Here is a 21,376-nt window from a genome sequence, read left to right as displayed (position 1 = left end):
CATTTTCAAAAAGAAACCCAAAACTTGTTAAATTTAACTCTTTGTCGAAGTAGTCTCATTTTTGGGGTCATTCTATCAATAGTTCTGTTTCTTTTGAGTCTTCTTTTTTGTCATCTTTATAGACCACAGAAAACTCACGTTTCCTCTAGACTGAAATAAGCTTCTCTGACGTTTTCAAATTTGGTATCCATCAAAACACAGAGAAGAATCTGAAGTAGGTGAAAAGCAACAACCAGGTTGTGAGTTCAAAGGTCTCACAACTATGGCATAAGGTAATCTACAGAATCCTAGACAGCATTCTTAGAATTAACAATTAGAATTTTTCTATACACTTCAACATTTTAAACTGCTATTCCGATAGTAGATTCTCATTATACTATTCACATAAATCAAAGGTTAGTTTTAGTATTCCATGTAATTTTCACCCACTGGTCAGATCTTGTTCTTCACTCTAACTTCTTTGCATAAATTCCCTTTCCCAGCCTGACACTGGTTTACTTAATAGTAGGCACTCCAGAATTTGATCACTTCTTAGCCTAACATCCAAGAAGCTCCTTGTGGGAAAAGTCACATGTACATCATACAAGATTACCCTAGGGTACTGTGGGGCAACCATTTGACGTGGTGGTGCCACTAAAGAAACAGCAGCAGTGAAATGATTTCAAATGGAAAATATCTGCTGCATCCTTATCATGCTCATCCTCACATGTCTCTGAGGGGCATTTTAATACCTGCGGGACAGTCTTGTACCAGGATATGTCTTGACATCCTCATTTCATTGGGAAATGCATATTCAGGGGGAAAAATGCACAACGTGTTAGCATAGATTGAAGCACAGAGATATTTTCAATATGCTAAAAGCTGACATTGCCATTTATGCTAAGAGGAAAAACAACATATAGAGGCTAATATCCACAAAAACTGTTAGCCAATGTGTAGACAAATTCAGAAGTTACTACAAAAACCCTCCAGGCCAGCTCCGGTGGTCTAGAGGTTAAGTTCAGCGCGCTCTGCTTCGGCGGCCCGGGTTTGGCTCCTGGGCGCAGACCTACACCACTGGTATGTCAGTGGCCATGCTGTGGTGGCTGCTCACATACAAAAAAAGGGAAGACTGGCAACAGACATCAGCTCAGGGTCAATATTCTTCAACAACAACAACAAAAATACCTCTCTAACATTATGGGTGCTGCCTTTAGTGCCAAAGTTGAGTAATTGCTAAACAAATTATAAAATATTGTTTGAAAGTCTGAATTCAGATAAATATGAATTCTGAACTTTAAATGTGAAAAGGGGGTGTGTGTGTGTTTACTTTTGGTTCTTTTGTGAATCAAAGTAACACAGGTCAGGAGAATCTAGTTTACAATGTCCTTTCAGTTCTCAAATCTTTAGACTTGTTCCTTTTATATTTTAACTTTTTATTTTTAAATAATTTCAGACTTACAGAAAGACTTTAAGAGGATTACAAAAAAATTCCCATTTACCCTTAACCCTGATTCCTCAATTGTTAACACTGCAGAAGAGCTGCCCCTTTAACCTTTAAATACCTCAGACTGTATTTCTTAACGACCAGGACATTCTCTTACGTAATTTAATACAAATTTCAAAATCAGGAAATCAGTATTCATTGACACAATACTATTATCTAGTCTAAAAAATTTATTTAGATTTTTTTCAAGTATCCCAATAATGTCCTTTATAACAAAAGGAAATCCTGGATGGTGAGCTGCATTCAGTTTTCACATCTCTTTAGACTTCTGTAATATGGAGTAGTTCTTCAGTCTTTGTCTTTAATGACACTGACATTTTTAAAGCGTACAGGCCAGTTTTTTTTTAATTTGCTTTTCTTGCTAAGGAAGATTCACCCTGAGCTAACATCTGTGCCCATCTTCCTCTATTTTATATGTGGGTCACCACCACAGTATGACTAACAAGTGGTATAGGTCCACACCTGGGATCCAAACCTGCAAACCTGGGCTGCCGAAACAGAAAGTGCCAAACTCAACCACTACACCACGGGGGCAGCCCCCCAATTATTTTATCAAAATCCCTTCATTTGGGTTTGTGGGCTATTTCCTCCAGATAAGACTCAGGTTGTGTTTTTCTTGAGAAGTACGACAGTAGTGACATTGGGTACTTCTCAGTGCATCCTATCAGGAGGCAGGGATATCCGTCTATTCCTCTACTGGTGTGAGGGCCTTTGACCATCTGGTTAAAGTGGACCTGGCAGGTTTCTCTACTGTAAAGTCCCTATGTTTTCTTTTGTAATTAATTAACATCTTATGGGGAGATACTTTCAGACTATGTCAATATCCTATTTCCATTAATTTTTTACTTATTAGTTTTAACATAGATTTTTGTTTTCTTAATTTCCCACTTTCCAGAACTTTCTAAGTTTAGCACGAAGCTCCTCTTATCTTACCTCTACCTGAATAAAATGAACGCTATAGTCAGTGTGTGCTCTGCTCTGAGTCTTTAAGACATAGTTAAGATCTCAGAAATGTACCGACACGACCTCTAGAGCAGGACCACAAAAGGACACCACAAATAAAGAGAAACAAATCTATCTTTCTTCCATATGAAAGCGGCAGTGTACCCTCCAGGGATTCTGAGCTGGCAGAAGAGAAGTGCACAGCATTCCGTGGCTTCAGTGCTCAGGAAACAATGATCCAGTATTGTACAGAGTTTTATATCAAAATTCCTGTATTTCACAGTTTAAAGAACTCATTTAGGACAGTAATATACGTCCAGTAGCAGTAACATAAACACAAACATTTTTCTTTAAAATTTTAGTAATTTAAATATGTCAAAAATCATCATTTTTCAGAAGAGGACTCTCCTCCTTCCCAAACAAGAATCCTCAGGTGAATTTTTCATCCCCCCTCTTTTTCACACTCCTCCCACTTAAAGCTCTTTCTCCTCCCCTCCTCAAGACCTTACGTCCCTGGCCGGGAAGCAATCTGGTGAAGTCTGACCCGAGTGGAGGGGCGGATGATGCTCTTCTAGTCCTAGAGTCTACAGAACTGTCCTTACCTGCTGGGGAAAACAGGTGCGGACTGAGTGCTCTGTGTAACCAAAGGACGGCCCTTCAAAGACAGCTGTTGGGAGCTTCAGAACTTCCTTCAGAAACTGGTCAAACTTGCTAAATATCATTAAGCCATTGGAATCTGACATCTGGGAGAAAACATCTATGAGAACAAAACCAAATAAAGTCAAACTATAAAGAAACACCAACTTTTTATAAATGACTCTGTGTCATTTGTACACCAGTCAAAAAGCATCATTAAAAAGTATCATAAAGTTAGTACGACTTTTAGATAATACGTATTCTCATTCTTATTAACACTGTGTGGTTACTTTGCTGACCAGGCCCCTCTCTCCCACCCACTTAATATTCTACCTAAACATCAAATCAAGTAACCATTCATGTACGTCTACCTATGTACTCTTTTTGAGTATGCATAAACGAATGACATATTACTTTTTATTTTACTTATTTATACCTCACTTGGCTCCAAAAAGAATTTGTAGAATATATTTTTATCTCTTAGCATTTATATATTTATATAACACATATGCATGTTGGAAGGTATGAATATATTAGCATATTGGTGATGGGGTATGAAAGAAATTGTATTATATTTCAAAGACTAAGATGTAATGTATACTTGTGAAGAAATAAATTCGAAGGAAGCATAGAGCATGTTTAAAATATTCTACTTAGTGAGTTCCAAGTAGAATAAAAAGAACTCATATAAATTCCAAGATACTTTTATACACCAAGATCTCATTTTTACATAAAGTCTGATCCAAGCAGAGGGGAAAGAAGTTTCCAGTAATACTATTATTTATCTTCTTGGAGAGAGTTTCCTGTCTCCAGTTAGCTACTCTTCTCTTCTTATCCATTGTTGGGGAGAAAAATAAAAATAACCAGGAGCTCAAAAACAGCATGACAAAGAAATGTGACCTAAGCTTTTTTTCAAACTATTGAGCCTCCTTACAAACAAATCAGTGAGGAGGTGAATATGCACAGAAAGACCACTTCCTGAGGCCTTTCCAAACATAGCATTTTGAAAAGTCATATTCTATATATTCATCATGAACAGCAATATTAGAGATATACGTAATGTACATGTATGCTATACTTCAGGTTCAATTTTGGGAATTTATCCTGAAGCACTAGTTATAGAAAAAAAATTTGAATACATTAATCAAAGGAAGATAAAACATTAGATTATCAACTCCACAAGGTAACTTTTAAGGCATTAGAAAACAGAAAACTATCAAAGGAATGAAAATCTGAGTCTATCCTCTCATGATACCTGGTAGTTTGTAGTTGAAGGAAAAATATTAAATACTCAAATGGGGGTGGGGATCCGATAAGAGGCTAGAAGAAGTATGGTCCTAGGGGAAAGTAAAATCAATTAACAGACGCATACTAAGTTCCTACACCGCGGTCCAGGGTGCCAAGCGCTCCACTAGGTGCTTTGAAACACAACAGATTATCGTGCATGGTCCTTATTCCCCAAGAAGCTTTCCATGTAGCTGGAAAAATAGGAAACATACAAAGCAAAGAATTAAGTGCTATACCGAACTCTAAATGGAACAGAAAGAAGAGAGGCAAAAAGATATTTGTTAAGGCTCACTATTTACCAGGTACCACAACAGGAAACTACGGCTGAGTCTGCCTGTAGCCACCCAATATTATCCTCTTCTTCCTTAGTAACAGAACACTAATTTTATTTTGTGCAGCAATGTACCTAACTAAGAGATTAAGATTCACAGCCTCCTTTTAGCAAGTTATGGTTATGTTTCTAAGTACTGGCCAATGGGACCATAAGCAGAATTGTGAGGGACTTCCAGGAAGGCTGGTTAAAAAAGCTGACCTAGCTGGAAAGTAGGCTCTTTTTTCCTTATTCCCTTCCCCCTTTGCTATTTGGAATGTAGTTATGATGGCTGGGGCTCCAGCAGCCACCTTGGATTTTGTGATAATCTCAATTTCAATAGAGAAATCATTATTAGAATGTTAAAAAAAGAAAAACAGAAAAAGCCTGGGTCCCATATGAACATGAAGCTACCATACCAGCCCTGGACTACCTACCCCTGAACTTCTTTTATGTAAGAGAAAAATAAACTTCAACTTTAAGATACCATTATCCTGGGTTTTTGTTTTCATGCAACAATCCCCAAACTAAGTGCACCTATACTTTACTAAACATTACCTCATTTTACTCTCACAAAAAGGTGTGTGCGTGTGCACACATGTGCATGCACACAATTAAATTTTATAGAGAAGGAAATTAACTTAGAAAAGTTAACTTGCTTAAGGTTAAAAAGTCAGTAAGTAGCTAAATCAAGACTTAAACTCACACTTATCTGACTCTGAAGAAATTCCAGTGCACCACACTTGTTCAAAATATAGTTTAGAACAGATATAAAAACAACAGGCAGGAATTGTCAAGAAAATTCTAAAAGAAACGAATTTAGAAGCTAGGCCTTGAAAGGTAGGATCCAGAGTGATGAGGTAAAAACAGGCCAGGAGTGGGGGTCAGGGGACACGACTCGAGAAGAGGCGGATAAAAGTCTACGGCACTGGACAGCGCATCTGTTAGCGGTGCTGAGCAGAAACAGTGCACTGCGGAGAACATTCTGGCCGTGAGACACAGTTTAGATTGAGAAATAAAAGGAAATAATGATAGAATAAGAAAAGTAGCTGTTATGAAAGAAAACTCTGAAAGAGGAAAGCAATTTGGATTTGGTTTAAAAACTCTTAAATAAGGAAGAAACATTTAGAAAGTTAAGTTTCAAACAAATTAGACTGAATGACCAGGAGAATGAATAAAAGAGGGAGAAGAGGCCTGCAGACACCAGCTGGGAAACCTTGTAAAGGATGCACAAATGAGGGAGCGAGAGTGTGAACTTCAGGAGGGATGGTATGTGATGGGGGGAGGTCAACTCCAAGACATTTCAGTGAAGGAAACAGCAGTTGATGGCAAACTGGATTGAAGAATAAATGAATTTTAAAAGTTAGGATTATTCTGAGTTTCTAGCTTGGGAAAATACTGGCAACCATGATTGAAATAAACAAACTGAAGATAAAGATACTTGGCTTTGAACATAACAGTATTTGAACGAATCAGCACATTTCCAAGTGGACCATCCTGCAGGCAGTAAGGAAGAGCACTGGGCCACAGCTCAAGACTGCAGACACGGAGCTCTGAAGGCATTACCAATTATGCGAAACACTGATGCCCTCTGAAGAAGGGAAGAGCATAGTGACTTAATTGTGAAATAGGTGGCTGCTATTCTTATAACGAGGAAAATAATCATCCATTAAATCTGAATGAAAACAAAACCTTGATATGGGATGCAGCAGACGCTGCAAGGTGTCCACCACTCAGTATCTATTTTCCCCTCTCACTCACCAATCGAACCCTGATGGTGCTGAGAACGGCAATGTGCTCCACTTAAAAAATGACTTCCCATTCTCTGCCACACACTGAAACTCTGGAGTGGATTTCTGCAAAAGCTGTTGCTTTCCTGAGAGAGGCATCTCTTTCTTCCTTCTGCCTGAACGGGGCCTGGCGTAGAGCAGTCAGACCTATCACCCTAAGGAGGAAAGCCACAGGGCAGAGCGGGAGACAGGAGGAATCCGAGTCTCTGATGACATTCTTAAGTCATGGTACCAACTTCGAACTCACCAGCCTTTGGACTTATTTTCACATGAGACAAACAAATCTCAATGTGTTTAAGCCACTGTTAGTGAATTTTTCTGTTGCTACTCAATGTATTCATAACATAAACTAGCAAGTTGTTAACTTGTAGCCACTAACTAAATGACGGAAATATTCAAGACCAGAGATTTTAGCTACCAAGTACATAAATACACCTATGTATTAGCTTCGCAACCAAGAAAACATATGTGTATATACCACCAGTGACAAATCTACACCTCGCTCATCCAGAGTAAGAAAAGAAGAGAGTGACTGGATAGGAAAATGACTTACCAACCCACCGAAAAAGCAGTATTTTCAATTATACTTACTGCATCATCTAATAGATTTAAAGTAGTAAATTTTTTTAAAAATCCATTAAAAAACAAACTATAACTTAATAGGACCATATTACAATAGTAAGAGAACAAGAAGAAACCTATTTGTCTGTTTGTTTTAATAACAGAAATACTGCTAGACCCTAAAATTGAAGGCTTAGTGAAATAATCCATTACTTCTTGAGTTACTGGTATTTTTTCATAGATTAGGCTTCTCTTATCTATAAGAAAAACACTGAAAAGTTACTGCTAATTTCCTTTACCTTAAATAAAGTATAACAATGAATCTAAGTTAGTGTGAGTTACTACATATAAAAAGATCTCGCCAAAGAAATGAGACAACAAAATTTAATAAAAAATTAAACTAGTCCTCTAATTAAATCCCTAAACCCTTCTGCATTAAGGGACTAAATTACTTCCCAGATCACTGGTTAATTTCCCCAGTAACTCTTCCTATTTATATACCTCTGAAAGAAGGTATGCTAATTCCCCATTAGTTGTTTCCAGATAAAAATGTAGGCTTTCTCTCTTGTGAAAAACTCACAATCAAGCCCTTAAATACAGATGCGTACACATTTAAAAAAAAAATTCTGTCCTGGGACTGGCCCCATGGCCAAGTGGTTAAGTTCACGCACTCTGCTTCAGCGGCCCAGGGTTTGCCAGTTCGGATCCTGGGTGCGGACCTACACACCACTCATCAAGCCATGCTATGGCAGCATCCCACACGGAAGAACCAGAATGACCTATAACCAGAATATACAACTACATATGGGGGCTTTGGGGAGGAAAAAAAATCTGTCCCTTGTGTAATAGGAAAATAATGCTACTATTCTACCATCACCACATGTTTCAAATGCTTTTTTCTGATGACAATGACCCTGGTTTTACTCGTTGCATCTACCCACTCCTTTCTTGTCCCCACATGACCAGTCATTCACTTTTGCAAGATGATAGTTTACAATAAAGAGTCAGGTCTATAAATGGAGAACCATTTTCTTTTATACGTTAGCTTTCCCTGACAAATGACCCTCGCCTCCTGTCATTTTTCTACCAACTGAGCAACCTAACCCACAGAAACACACACACATTGGCATGTGTATAAATACCTGTACGTAACTAACTCTAAGTGCATACCTTATTCCCAAACTTCGCAAATCATTCGGGAAGTTAGAGTGAGGCTGGAGCAGGGGAGCCAGCTTGCCTCGGGCTTCTAGTGTTCACTCAGCCAGGAACTACCTTACACAAGTCTCCAGGCCTCCCTAGGTTTTTGTTCATTTTTTTCTTATTCATAAAATACAGATTTAGAACTTCTCTCTTTCTTGCTTCCAGTTCTAGAACATTTTGGTTAGATGAGAAATGTAAATGTGGGCATCACTCGCTCAGATTAAACAGTCACCTCCATCTAATGAGGAGAAGGGAAGGTTAACAGAAACCAGATAGGATAAATATGCAGTGACAGGTGGTTAAAAGACTATAGCAGAAGCAGCTCAATTCTGAACAGGTGAAACTATTTAATTATAACTTCAAAAGATGACCCCTCTACAGGCTGTTAATGAATCATCAAGGAAGCAGACAACTGAAATGTCAGTGAGAACTGCCAGTTCTGGGCAGAAACAGATAGAACCTCAGATCATCTTTTCTCTGGCTACTCAAAGTGCGGTCTATCAAAAACACACAGAAAGATAAGCAATATAAATTATTATTATTATAAAACCATTCTTAAGCTAAAATCCAGAGAAAACACCTGTCACCATTTTGTTACATTTCTTTTTCTACGTGCATAATAAATTTTTGTTTAAAATTGTATTACATTTATGCATTTTGGTCTGAAACATATTTTTGAAGACCTTATATTCAATTATGTGAGTATCTTGAAATTTAACTGAGCTTTCATTTTTGGACCCTACAGCTGTTTCATGTTTTCATATATAATAAAAAATTCTGTGACAAATATACATAAAACTTGGGGTACATCTCTGATTAATTCCACAGGATAAACTCAAGAAGGAGACTGAGTCAATGGATACGAATATTTTTACAGCCTTCCTGATACATACTGTTACACTGCCCTTCAAAGGAGTAGGACCAGGTTTTTAAAGAATTTAAAAATAAATTGCATGAATCATCTGCTCCTATCTTTTAGTGCAAGAAATATGGGGTTTGAATAAGAGGAGATTAAGTTTCTTAGAAAACAAACAGAATTAGACAAAGTAAATAAATCACATAAATTAACTGACCAGTATGGTTTAATAAATAATGGGCTTTAGAGTCTGTAAAATTTTGTTCTCTGAGTTATTTTGTGGGTTTCTGACATCGAGTTTTGATCATGCTTATAATTAAAGTCTGTATTCTGATTACAAATCATTGGTACTTAGAATAGCACCCTAAGTTAACTTTGAATCTGGGACACAGTCCCTAACGGCCGCAACAGCAAACCACTTCTACAGACGAATGTTACCTGGGGACAGAAACTCTCTTAAGAGAGATCTGAAAAATCTAATTAAGAAACGTTTCAAACTAAAAGCATAAATGTTGGTTATTTCAAATGCTATCTCGACACTAAAACAAGCAAACAAAAAATACTAAGTGAAAAAGGAGGAGGGGAAAAAATTACAGGAAAAAGATTCTAAAATAAAAGATAAAAATAAAAAGAAGAAAAGTGGAAACACTAAGGCATATTCCACAAATTAGAAAACCTAATTTAACAGGAACATTAAGAGAGGTAACAGCAGAGAGTGCAGTCAGTGGGAGGGAGATGGAAAAACCAAGAACAAAGACAATGGAATAAGTAGGGAGAAGAAAGTGAATAAACGGTCAAATATCATCTGATGTTACAATACAGTGTTCTACCTCACTTCTGTCTACACTATATTCAGCCACCTCAACTAAGCACGACACAGCTGAGCCCTAGAAAGCCAGGGAAACACAGGTTCTCACAACAGCCAAAACCACCAATCACATACAAGAGCTCACGTGCTTCTCTCCTAACACGTAAGTAATCACTTACGTCCAGATGTTAAATAGAATGCTAAGAAGTTTGGTTACGTTTTCTCTGTCAGTAGCATATTAAAACTAAGTCAGAAGCAAAGACAGACTTCTAGAGACTGGTACAGTGATAACACCAACACATTCACCAGTGATAAAGGACACACACACACACCATCACCACCACCACTATGTACCAACACCAAAAAGCTCAAGAACTGAAAAAGCACAGTAGTCTGAAAACTTGAGACAGGACAACCAACCCAGAGCCTCACGATTAGCCACGAATGCATCAGAGAATGGCATCCCTAAGAGATGAAAAATGTTTAAATTATGATCAGTGAGCTCTGCAAAACAGGAGGGACAGACTACATTTAAAGTGGTTTTCACCCTGATGATTAAGATTAAAAAGTGGAGCTAGGCTTCAATACCTGAAAATTTTACTTTTGTTAAATACTTCATTCTCCAGCCAAGATAATTATGGTACAAAAAAAGTAATGAAACAGAGCTACAGATGGTAAAGAAACTATAATTTTGAACACAAACAAGATAAAGAAACCATATTTTAAATGTCTGAATAATATAAACTGATAATTAGTGACCCAGTAGGGCTTGTATCTCATCAACCCATATACGATGTGAAACGACCTAGAATTCTGAGCACACTGACGTTACGTCTGCCTGGGCATGAGTACCTTTGTGACACTTCACTGTTAGTCACTTGCGTTCCTCCAAGAAGTTCAAAAGCCATATATCAAAAGAAACTACCACCTGGATCCCTCCATACTTCACATAGTGCTAGAATTGTACTTCCTCACTAACAGCTACAACAAAAAAATGGCAGTAATTTTAGTAGTCGATCAACAATTTATATTTGGCGAAATTTTGGCACTTACTATGTGGCAGGTACCAATCCAGAGTAAACAGAGCAGATTTAATCATGGAAACGTAAAGATTCCAATGTCATCTACAATGTGCAGTTATATAACCGATTTTCTATTTTTCAACCAGTTTCTCCAGTACTAATACAGACGGTATCATCTGGTATCATCATCATTAAAAAGCAGACAAAATCTCAACTTTCTTTTTCTTTATGTTTGCAATTACATTTCAACCATATTATGGGATCTCCCTCAAAAAAATGATAGAATTAAGAAAATATTAAGAAATTTCAGCCCAAAAGAGTAATATTTTGAGATAGTGTGAAAAAAAAACTCAGAAGAGTATTTACATAAAACTGTACTTTTTACTACCGAAAGTTTGTTTTACATTGCAGCTGATTTTGAAATGAAGATAAGCCAGATGACAGTCGATCAAACATATTATCCACTGTCTTCCTTTAGAACATCTGAATCTACATCTAGTGAGCCATCTAGCTGTCCAACTTTCAATGTCATGGGAAGATGTAAGAAAAAGCACAGAAAACAAATGCACCTATGAAGAATCTTGCCCAAAAGCTTGTACTTGAATCTGATCAAGACTTTATATCTTTCAATTAAAAGAAAAGAAAAAATGTAGGCCACAGAGGAACATCATGGGGATGCAATCATTAAAATCCAGTCTATGAGAAATGCTACAGGACAGATGACCCAGTTTCTTCAATAAATCAATTCACAGGGTATCTCAATGCTTCATTAAAACCCACAGCTTCAACCTCACCTCGCTGAAACCTGCCACTTTCCTACTCTACGGGTGCTTGTATTACCACACTTTGGTCTCGGCAGTGCATCCCGTGTGTCTCCCATTACAGGACTAGTACAACGGAGCGCAACAAAGTAACTGAGAACAGGGCTCTGAAGCCAGACAGCCTGAGCCGCAATCCCAACTTCACCCCCAGCAATTACCTCACCTATATAATCGAGTACATACCACCTGCTGCTCAAAGACATCTCAACAATTCAGTGAGAAAACACAGGCATATCGAGGCAGTTACTAACCATCTAATGAATGAAAAACTGGAAACCATGAGCAGAAAAATTAAACAATTGTAAATATCATCTCCTTTGACTTCATCTAACCACCTTCTTAGAGTATCGAGTGTGAGTAAAATGCCAAAATGGCCAGCAGCAAGAAAAAAACTCAAGGAAGGATAACTGAAAAAACAGGCACCAGTTTCTAAATAACTGAGCGTGACTCTAAGGAAAGGAAAGAACAGTTTAATCACAGGAAATGCCACCTGATGAAAAACGGAGTTATTACGAAAAGGGCTAAAGTTGACCAAACCTCGGGAAAGTAATCAAATTCATTTTCTAACTAAGAGCAATCAACGTAATTATCTCCAGTATAATTTTTAGTAATACGGAAAATATTTTTTAAAGAATTTTTTAAATGTCAACATTACTATTCTGAATCTCTTCAGTTTTCTTGCTTTAAACTAAAAAGATACTAACAATAAATCAATTTAACCAACTTTTCCATGTGAACAGTAGGTGGCATAACTTACATACTCTGAGCCAGCTGCTACAAAGTGAGTGATGTGGTAAAAAACAAAGAAGTTCAATACTGCATCATCCAAAATTCTGAAAACATTCATTTCAAACTGTTTAAAAGTCCTAATTTGAAAATAAAATCTTTCAAATAATATGAAAATACTTACATCTCAATTTGTCCAGCATTTTTCCACCACACATGGTTGCTAACATAGCTTTAACTGAAAATACCGTCAACTTGCCTCGGCCCTCACTGCAAAATAAATTATATTAGAAATAATTGCTATCTGGAACCACAAAAGCAATCAAACGTATCACTAAACATTGGGCAACCAGTAATTTGATTCCTACCCTTCTATGTTACAATATTACCACATTTAGAAACCTTGGACTTTTTTGGACTACAGAGTTATTCAGGCTTCACCTACGCTAGGTGAACAGTGCTAAAACTAACCTGAATTATTTGGAAATGAGTTTAGAAATATTCCGTAAAGCAATTTCCACTGGCTGTATAGGCAGAGGCCAAATGGATGAACCATAAATAAATTTGCTATCAACTTAGCCCATTAAATCCAGACCTGAGGTATTCTTAAATATTCAAAACTGAGGCACCACCTGGTTTGAATAATTATTCAGAAATGTGTCTTTCATCAGGATGCTATAACAACAGTTTGTTGTTATATATGAAATCAACAGGGTGCACACTCCTGTAAAGATTTTATAGTACATTCATCTTTGTTTTTACCGTGACAACTTTTATGTTACCACGTGTTTATTCTACAAAGCTCAATCATATCTGTCTCAGATCTTCCCATGCCACCACCGTGAGAAAAGTGAAGGAAAGAGACAGACATGAATTCTTTCTCAGGAGCTGGAAGGACCAAATGTAGGAGAGCATAAATGAATTACCCACAGTAATGCCGCACACCACCAGCAGAGCCAAGACAACATCAGCAAGGCCCCCTGGCCCAACACGACCCCTACTCCATCCATTCAACTCTGCCCTGGGTTCACAGCAGATGAAAACTTCACTCGCTAGTTTTTAAAGTCATCATATGTAAATTAACAATGGGCTTTTGTGTTAATTTTATAAAGCTTATGCTTACAAAGTTTCATAGTCACTTAGAGTAAAATTTCTTTGCAGTAATGAGAACTACAACATCTTGGTTTTGAAAAGCAAGCGTCATCCTATTTATCTCTACTAATGGTCTTAACAGAGTGTCTCCTATTTTCCAAAACTTCTTTGTATACAGTTAGATCACACCTGAAAAAAGGCAAATGGTCCATTAGCCAGAAGGTTCTCGGTGAAAACATCGCCAGGAAATACCAATGTTTGTTACAATCTGATTTTTAACTACAATGTCTTATTAAGTATATAAGATAAAATACAAATTCCTGCAATTAGCTAAAATTAGGATGGCATTTTTAAAATTTACAGCTCTTTAGAAACACAGACCCTACTCCACGTCTTATACGACAGCTGGCAATATAAGGACTATTCCTATGTCAAATATTCATAGCATAATATGAGCAACATGAGTGGCTATAAAGAGCATCAACTATGTTAAAGGGAATGGACTTCTTAGACTGACACAGAACTTTTACAGCGCACATTCCTTTTTGGTTGCCAACTACCCAAATGCGGAGTCTACACTTAAGCACACCCTCCTTATGAGACAAGTACATTTCTCACCAAAGTAAGAAGAAAAAAAACCCAGATATTTGCTTTCCCATCTTTCCTCGAAACTAAGATATGTCACATAACACAAACTCCACGAATAAGATGCAGCCATTCTAGACTTCAACTAGAAAATGATTAAGTTCTCAGAAGCAGGAACTCCAAAGAATCCACCTGGTGAGGACGGCAGCAGTCAGGGCAGTCCCATCCAGGGTCCTGAGGCGGCAGGGACAGAGATTCCTGTGGCAGCACCCACAGCCCAGCATCCCTGGTGTCTGGAGCACTCACAGCAATATCTGTGCCCAGAGACAGGCAGAGGTGCTTCATGAGACCAGTTTTGTGGTAGATTTTGAGCTTTGTTCTTGGCGCCGTGGTCTTCAAGCATACTTTCCCAACCTTTTCAGAGAGGCTGTGGGGCACCCATATTCTCTTAATAAATTGGCCAGAGACGGTTTCTATTGCCTACAGCTAGGAACACCGATGGATGTGGCTTCTATCCTGAAATAAAGGGGCCTAGAGAAATGAAGCAATGAAAGAAAACATTCCTGCAGTGAGAGTGAGCGTGAGCATGCCTGACGGTCAGCAGAGCAGGAACGAGGAGGAAGTGCTCACTGACCGCAGAGTGGGGCCTGGCTGCACAACTAAGGATGTTTTTTAAGGTAAACTTGCTCAAAATATTTTTTGCACACATAGATTTCAGGATGCAATAATATCCAGTAAATTCCACAGGCGAAAGTAAAAATTAATCTTAGAAGAGATTTCCATAAAAATAAGGCTGTTGATGACCTCTGGGGGAAGAAAGAGGGTTGTAATGCAGAAAGGACAACACAGGGGCTTCCAGGTCAGAGAGCATTCTATTTCTTGGCCTCCGTAGTATGTATGTGGGATATTTGCTTTACAATAGTTTATTAAACTGTACTTCGTTTTATGTATTTTTCTGTAGGTGTTTTCTATTTCTCAATAAAAACTGTTTAAAAATGAATCCTTAGAAAGAGGGTTACCATTACTGGACAAGGCTAATGGTTTCAGGGCAGAAATGATGAAGGGGAAATCTTCAGGCTAAAAGACACTTAAGATATACAAACTGCAAAGTGTAAAATTCTCCACAACAAAATATGTAAAAAGAATAAAAACATCGGGGCTGGCCCCGTGGCCGAGTGGTTAAGTTCGCGCGCTCCGCTGCAGGCGGCCCAGTGTTTCGTCAGTTCGAATCCTGGGCGCGGACATGGCACTGCTCATCAAACCACGCTGAGGCGGCGTCCCACATGCCACAACTAGAAGAACCCACAACGAAGAATACACAACTATGTACTGGGGGGCTTTGGGGAAGAAAAAGGAAAAAATAAAATCTTTAAAAAAAAAAAAAAGAAAGAATAAAAACATAATGGCTAGAATGTAATCTAGTAATTATATTAAAAAAAGAGTAAAAATAATATTCTCATATATTTGTTTGTACATGTATAAACTATCTGTGAAAAGATACTGAAAAGACAGCACTGGTGCCTCCAGGGTGGAAAGCAGGCAGCCAGAGGAAAGCAATGAAGGGCAGGCACTTTTTGCTTTATAAATATTAAATATGTTTATACTAGAAAAGAAGGTTCTCAAGTCAATAATCTAAGCTTCCAACTTAAGACACTAGAAATAGAACAGCAAATTAAACCCAAAACAAGCAAAAGGAAAAAAATATGAGTAAGAGCAGAAATCAATGTAATTGCAAACAGAAAAACAATATAGAAAATTAGTAAAACCAAAAGCTGGTTCTTTGAATAAACCAATAATAGTGATAAATCTCTAGCCAAACCAACTAAGAAAAAAAGAGAGAAGACGCAAATTACCAATATCAAGAATGAAAGAAAGGATATCACCACAGGTTCTACAGACCTTACAGAAATAACAAGAAAATATTACACAAAACTTTACGTCCATAAATTCAACAACTTGGATGAAATGAAGAGACACAAACTACTCCTTGAAAAACACAGCCCGTGAAAGCTCACTCAGGAAGAAACGGACAACCCGAACAGGCCCATGTCCGTTACAGAAACTGAACGTGTGTTTTTAAGTCTTCCAAATAAGAAAGCTCCTCATTCAGGGAGCTGTACTGGTGAATTCTAAACATTTAAAGAAGAAATAACTATATTTCTACACTAACTCTTCCAGGGAATAAAAAAGGAGAGAACGCTTTCCAAATCTTTTATGAGGCCAGTTTTATTTTAATACCAAAAACATATCAATATATTACAGCAGAAGAAAACAAGTCAGTATCCCTCATGACCACAGACACAAAATCTTCAACAAAATATGAGCAAATCACGTGTAGCAACGCATTATGAGGGTAAAAATCACAACCCAGGGGCCTTTATCCCAGGAATGAACACAGGTACGACATCTGAAAATCAATCAATATAATTCACCATATTAACAGACTAAAAGAGAAATGCCATATGATCATCTGAATAGATGCAGATGACAAAATTCAACATCCATTCCTAATAAACACTTTCAGAAAACTAGGAAAAGAAGGGAATTGCCTCAATCTGATAATAGGCATCTTAAAGACAACAATGAAACAGCTAATATCATACTTAATGACGAAAGACTGCTTTTCACCCAAGATGAAGAACAAGTCAAGGGTGACTGCTCTCACCACTAGGGCCAGCGTCACACTGGAGAACACAGCTGGTACAATACGGCAAGAAAAAGGAATAAAAGGCACACAGATTGAAAATGAAAAACTAAAACTGTGTCTACTCCAGACAAAATGATCTTCTGTGTAGAAAATCCCAAAGAATGTACCAAAAAAATCTATAGAAGCTACCAAAAACATTATAATAAGGGACTCAGCAAGGTTGCAGAGTACAAGGTTAACATACAAAACTCAATTTTATTTCTATAAACTAGCAAAAGCTAAATGGAAATACAATAGCACCAAAAACATGAAAACATAGACAAAAAATTGTTTTAAAAACACATTCAGGGCTGGCCTGATGGCACAGTGGTTAAGTTCACACATTCTGCTTCGGTGGCCAAGGGTTTGCCAGTTTGGATCATGAGCGCCGACCTACACACCACTTGTCAAGCCATGCTGTGGCAGGTGTCCCACATAAAACAGAGAAAGATGGGCACGGATGTGAGCTCAGGGCCAGTCTTCCTCAGCAAAAAGAGGAGGATTAGTGGTAGATGTTAGCTCAGGGCTAATCTTCCTCAAAAAAAAGCACATATGTTCAGGGTGGCCCCATGGCCGAGCGCTTAAGTTCCCACACTCCGCTTCAGCAGCCCAGGGTTTCGCTGGTTCAGATCCTGGATGCGGACATGGCACTGCTCATCAAGCCATGCTGGGGCAGCGTCCCACATAGCAGAGCCAGAAGGACCTGCAACTAGAGTATACAACTATGTACTGGGGGGCTTTGGGGAGAAGAGGAAAAGCAAAAGAAGACTGGCAACAGATATTAGCTCAGCTGCCAATCTAAAAGAAATAAACAACATATGTTTAAGATCCGTAGGCTGAAGACTACAAAAGACTGATGAAAGAAATTGAAGACAATGTAAATAGAGAGATACGCCATGTTCAAGAAATGAAAAATTCAGTATTATTAAAAGGTCAATTCTCCCTAAATTGATCAGAATCCTGTTGTGATTCAATGCAATCCCAATTAAATTCACAATAGGATATTTTTCTAGAAATCAACAAAATGATTGTTTGTGTATCCTTGGAGTTATAAACCCATACAAATCTCAATGAAACAGGAGAATAAAGACACTGTTCAGATGCCTAAACCCCATCCTGTTCTTAGTATTTTTAAAAGTTCCCCATGTTATTTTAATTTGCATCCAGAACTGAGAACTACCAACATAAAACTCTGAATGCAATACTGAGACTTCAGCTTTTATTTTAAAGGGAATTTGATAAATCAAAGGATGTAATAAAAAATTAAAGACAATTAATCATACTGTGTTTGTATAACTCTTTCTGGCTCCAAATTCCACATTCTTCCTTCAAAAAGACAAAATAATAGTTAGTCCTTGCTGCAAAGAAGAAACCGATGCCATCTATGCAAACAGGAAAAGTGTGGCAGAGCCCAGCACACCGGCAAGAGAGGCAGGCCAAACTTTCAATCCTGTTCTTGAAGAAAGATTTAACCCATAGCAGCCATCAATAAACACCATCCAACAAGTCTTACTGGGTACTCTGACATCTTTATTTCTAAACAACATTTTAACAGTCAACATAAACAATGCTTTTTCATAATCTTTGAAATGCTTTAGAAACTAATATTTACAACACTTTACATCCCTTACTCAAAATTTCTTTATCTCAACTCTGTTGGAAATAATAGTCCTAGATTCAGAAAGTCTCATACTCAAATACAGAATAACAGATATACTTCTCAACTGATCTGGATCAGCGTTAAACCATCTGTATCCTTTTCCACTCATTAGGATTATTACTAGTCTCAATGGTTGATCTCAGATCAAGTAGCCTGTAGATGCATTAACAGAATGATACATTAACCCCTCAACGATTATCAGTAATGTGTGGTCCCTCAACTCATCATCTCTCAAGTCTACTTTCCAACCATTTTTCCTATTCACAACAGCAACACAGCAATCTCCACACACAATCTTCCACCCAACAAACCATGGATCTTCTCTCCTCTCTGCCTGTATGCTCTCTGGGGTGTGCAAATGTGTGTACGCTTAACACTGCATGCTTTACTGAGGGCAAGGGGAGATGCATCTAAGTGTTAATGTGTAACTCAACAGGATAAAGGGAATACGTAAGTAAGCCTGAGGGAGTTTTAAGCACCAGGAAAGGAGAGGTATTTGAGATTAAGGATCATAGTAAATGTGAGGGGGATGAATTTTCAGACAGGAGACATTTGGGAATGATGCTTAGTGAGCCTTTATGTTTAAGAATGTGTTTATAAGTATGTAACTGTGCATCCTGAGAATGCGGGAGAGGACCCAGGCCTTAATTATCAACTAATCTTCCCCACTTATAATGCTTACCATCATTTACAACTTTAGGTTCACAGTTTCAACTATCACAAGGTTTATTCACCCTTCAAAAGGAAATATTAATACAAACAGTTAATAAATGATACAAAGATACTTATAGCTTTAAAGATACTTATATACAAAACTAAGCATAACTTAGCAGAAAGAAATAATCATCCACTAAAATTAGAGAAGGGGTATTCTCACAACTCTTCCTCAAATCATGTTATTTATATTTTGTGCTTCAAAAGAAAAACACTGGGGCCGGCCCCGTGGCCAAGTGTTTGGGTTCACAAACTCTGCTTTGGTGGCCCAGGGTTTCGCCGGTTCAGATCCTGGGTGTGGACATGGCACTGCTCATCAGGCCATGCTGAGGCAGCGTCCCACACAGCACAGCCAGAAGGACCCACACTTAGAAGGCTTTGGGGAGAAGGAGGAGGAAAAAAAAAGTTTGGCAACAGTTGTTAGCTCAGGTGCCAATGTTTAAAAAAAAAAAAGGCAGCTTGATTTTCTCATAAATGGGGCTAAAATTAAAAAAGAAAGAAAGAGAAACACTTAGCTTTCTCCTCTCAACTATGTGCTTTGCAGGCCAAACTTCAGCATTTACTCCTTTGTGCAGAATGCTTTTCTTGGCACTGAAATCCCCTGGGCCTAACTACAACTTCCCACGACTGCCCCCAAACAAAGCAAAGGGAAAGTGCCACTTTTACTTTTCCAATGTTTCATTAGAAACGATGCTTCTCCTGCATTTTTCCTCTACATTTAGAGGGAGTAGAGAGAAACTGCCATCACTTAACAGCCTCATACCCTATGATTATGTTCTTTATCTAATTGATTCTTTTTTCTTGGAAAAACATTCTTGATCCTTCTCACCAGACATCTGAATGTAATCCACATACACTGGTCAAGCTACATTTAAAAATGAATGTTGAGCTGCCCCTGGCCATGGCATGTATAACTTCACCAACAGTACTTCTCATGGAAAGTCCAAATTCATAACAAAATCAGTTCTCTTCAAACGAGATTTGGAAAAGATATTTAACTTAAAATCTGGTCTATGACAGCTACAGAGTTGATTAGTAGGTCAATATTTAAGATGTAACACAATTAACAGTGAATATGAGCCCCCACCTAAGATACTAAAATGAAAGGATAAACAGGGAATATTTGTTGAGGACGGCAGGAGAGAGGAAACTTATTTTAATCCCACCTAAAAAGAATCTCTCTAGGGAGCACCCTCCCTCAATAAAAAACGTGATGATTCTCTTTCTCAGACTTCTCTGCATGATTCATGTCCATAGACCTACCATTTTACAGTCTGACAATAAACTGTGCACATGACTTCTAAAACGAGTTCTTATTGTCCAACACTGAGAAAACACTGTGACTAGCTGGGCAGACGGTGAGTCACCGTGAACAAACACTGCTATGTCTCAACCTGCAGGCACCTTCAGAAGCCTCTGCAGTCCTCGTCTGCACCCTCGATGGGAATTTCCTCACTTCAGTTTAGTAAAGTCTCAAATTGTGCCTATTTTTTGATATTTAAAGTAACCTAATCTAAATGATGTTTATGGGCTTTGCACTAAGAAGAACTTGCTATTCAAATTAATATTTTTGAAAACAAGACTACGGGGAACATTTTTTACTTAAGAAAACAAGCTATTTCTACATCTTTAGGAAACAATGGTAGATGCTGCCAACCACAAATGAGCACTTCTCGCATGAAATAGACTTCTACTTTAGAAATACTATTACCTGTCCAATTATTGCATATAACTAAAAGTAATAAGAACATTCTCTATGATTTTTCAAAACTCATGTTTTTCCAATTAATCTTAATTTACAAAACTTCACAGGGAATGGATTATGCAATAATCAACTGCAATCAAGAATCCATTTGGCAAATGTGAAACAGCTTAATCAAGTAAAATCAACTTAGAATATTATTCAATTTTATCACAGTCAGAATGCCTGCTAATTTTCATCTCAACCTAACAAATATTTATTAAGAATCTAGCCTTGTATTCAGTGAGGAATCAAAGAAATATAAGGTAGACTCTCTGCTCTCAAGAACTTTCAATCTTATCTGTACCCTTAGGAAGCAGTTAGAAGCATTACATAATTGAAAGTCAGAATAATGACACAGACAAGCACTACAGGTCATTAAAGGGATGAAAACGGGGTTGGTGATAATGAGCAGGGCTACGGAGTAGGGAAAAACTTGAGCGTGGTGTCGGG

The 21,376-nt window shown here is 37.8% G+C and overlaps 1 protein-coding gene across 50 annotated transcripts in view; it reads right to left on the bottom strand.

Annotated features, from left to right (window-relative positions):
- Positions 1-21,376, bottom strand: part of DTNB (dystrobrevin beta) — a 239,286-nt gene that overhangs the window by 173,000 nt on the left and 44,910 nt on the right. For 48 of the 50 annotated variants that reach the window (XM_070573146.1, XM_070573151.1, XM_070573157.1 and 45 more), the window contains 2 exons: positions 12,630-12,715; positions 3,031-3,185 (listed from right to left, as the gene is read on the bottom strand). In XM_070573146.1, coding sequence (XP_070429247.1) covers positions 3,031-3,185; positions 12,630-12,715 — 241 coding nt within the window. The remainder of the gene's footprint in view (positions 1-3,030; positions 3,186-12,629; positions 12,716-21,376) is intronic. The other 2 variants (XM_070573165.1, XM_070573166.1) reach the window with 1 other exon arrangement.

The sequence above is a fragment of the Equus przewalskii genome, chromosome 14 (genome assembly GCF_037783145.1).
Source record: "Equus przewalskii isolate Varuska chromosome 14, EquPr2, whole genome shotgun sequence".
In the NCBI taxonomy this organism is placed as follows: Eukaryota; Metazoa; Chordata; class Mammalia; order Perissodactyla; family Equidae; genus Equus; species Equus przewalskii.
Note: the sequence above shows the minus strand (reverse complement) of the source record. Positions and strands in the feature narration are given on the sequence as shown.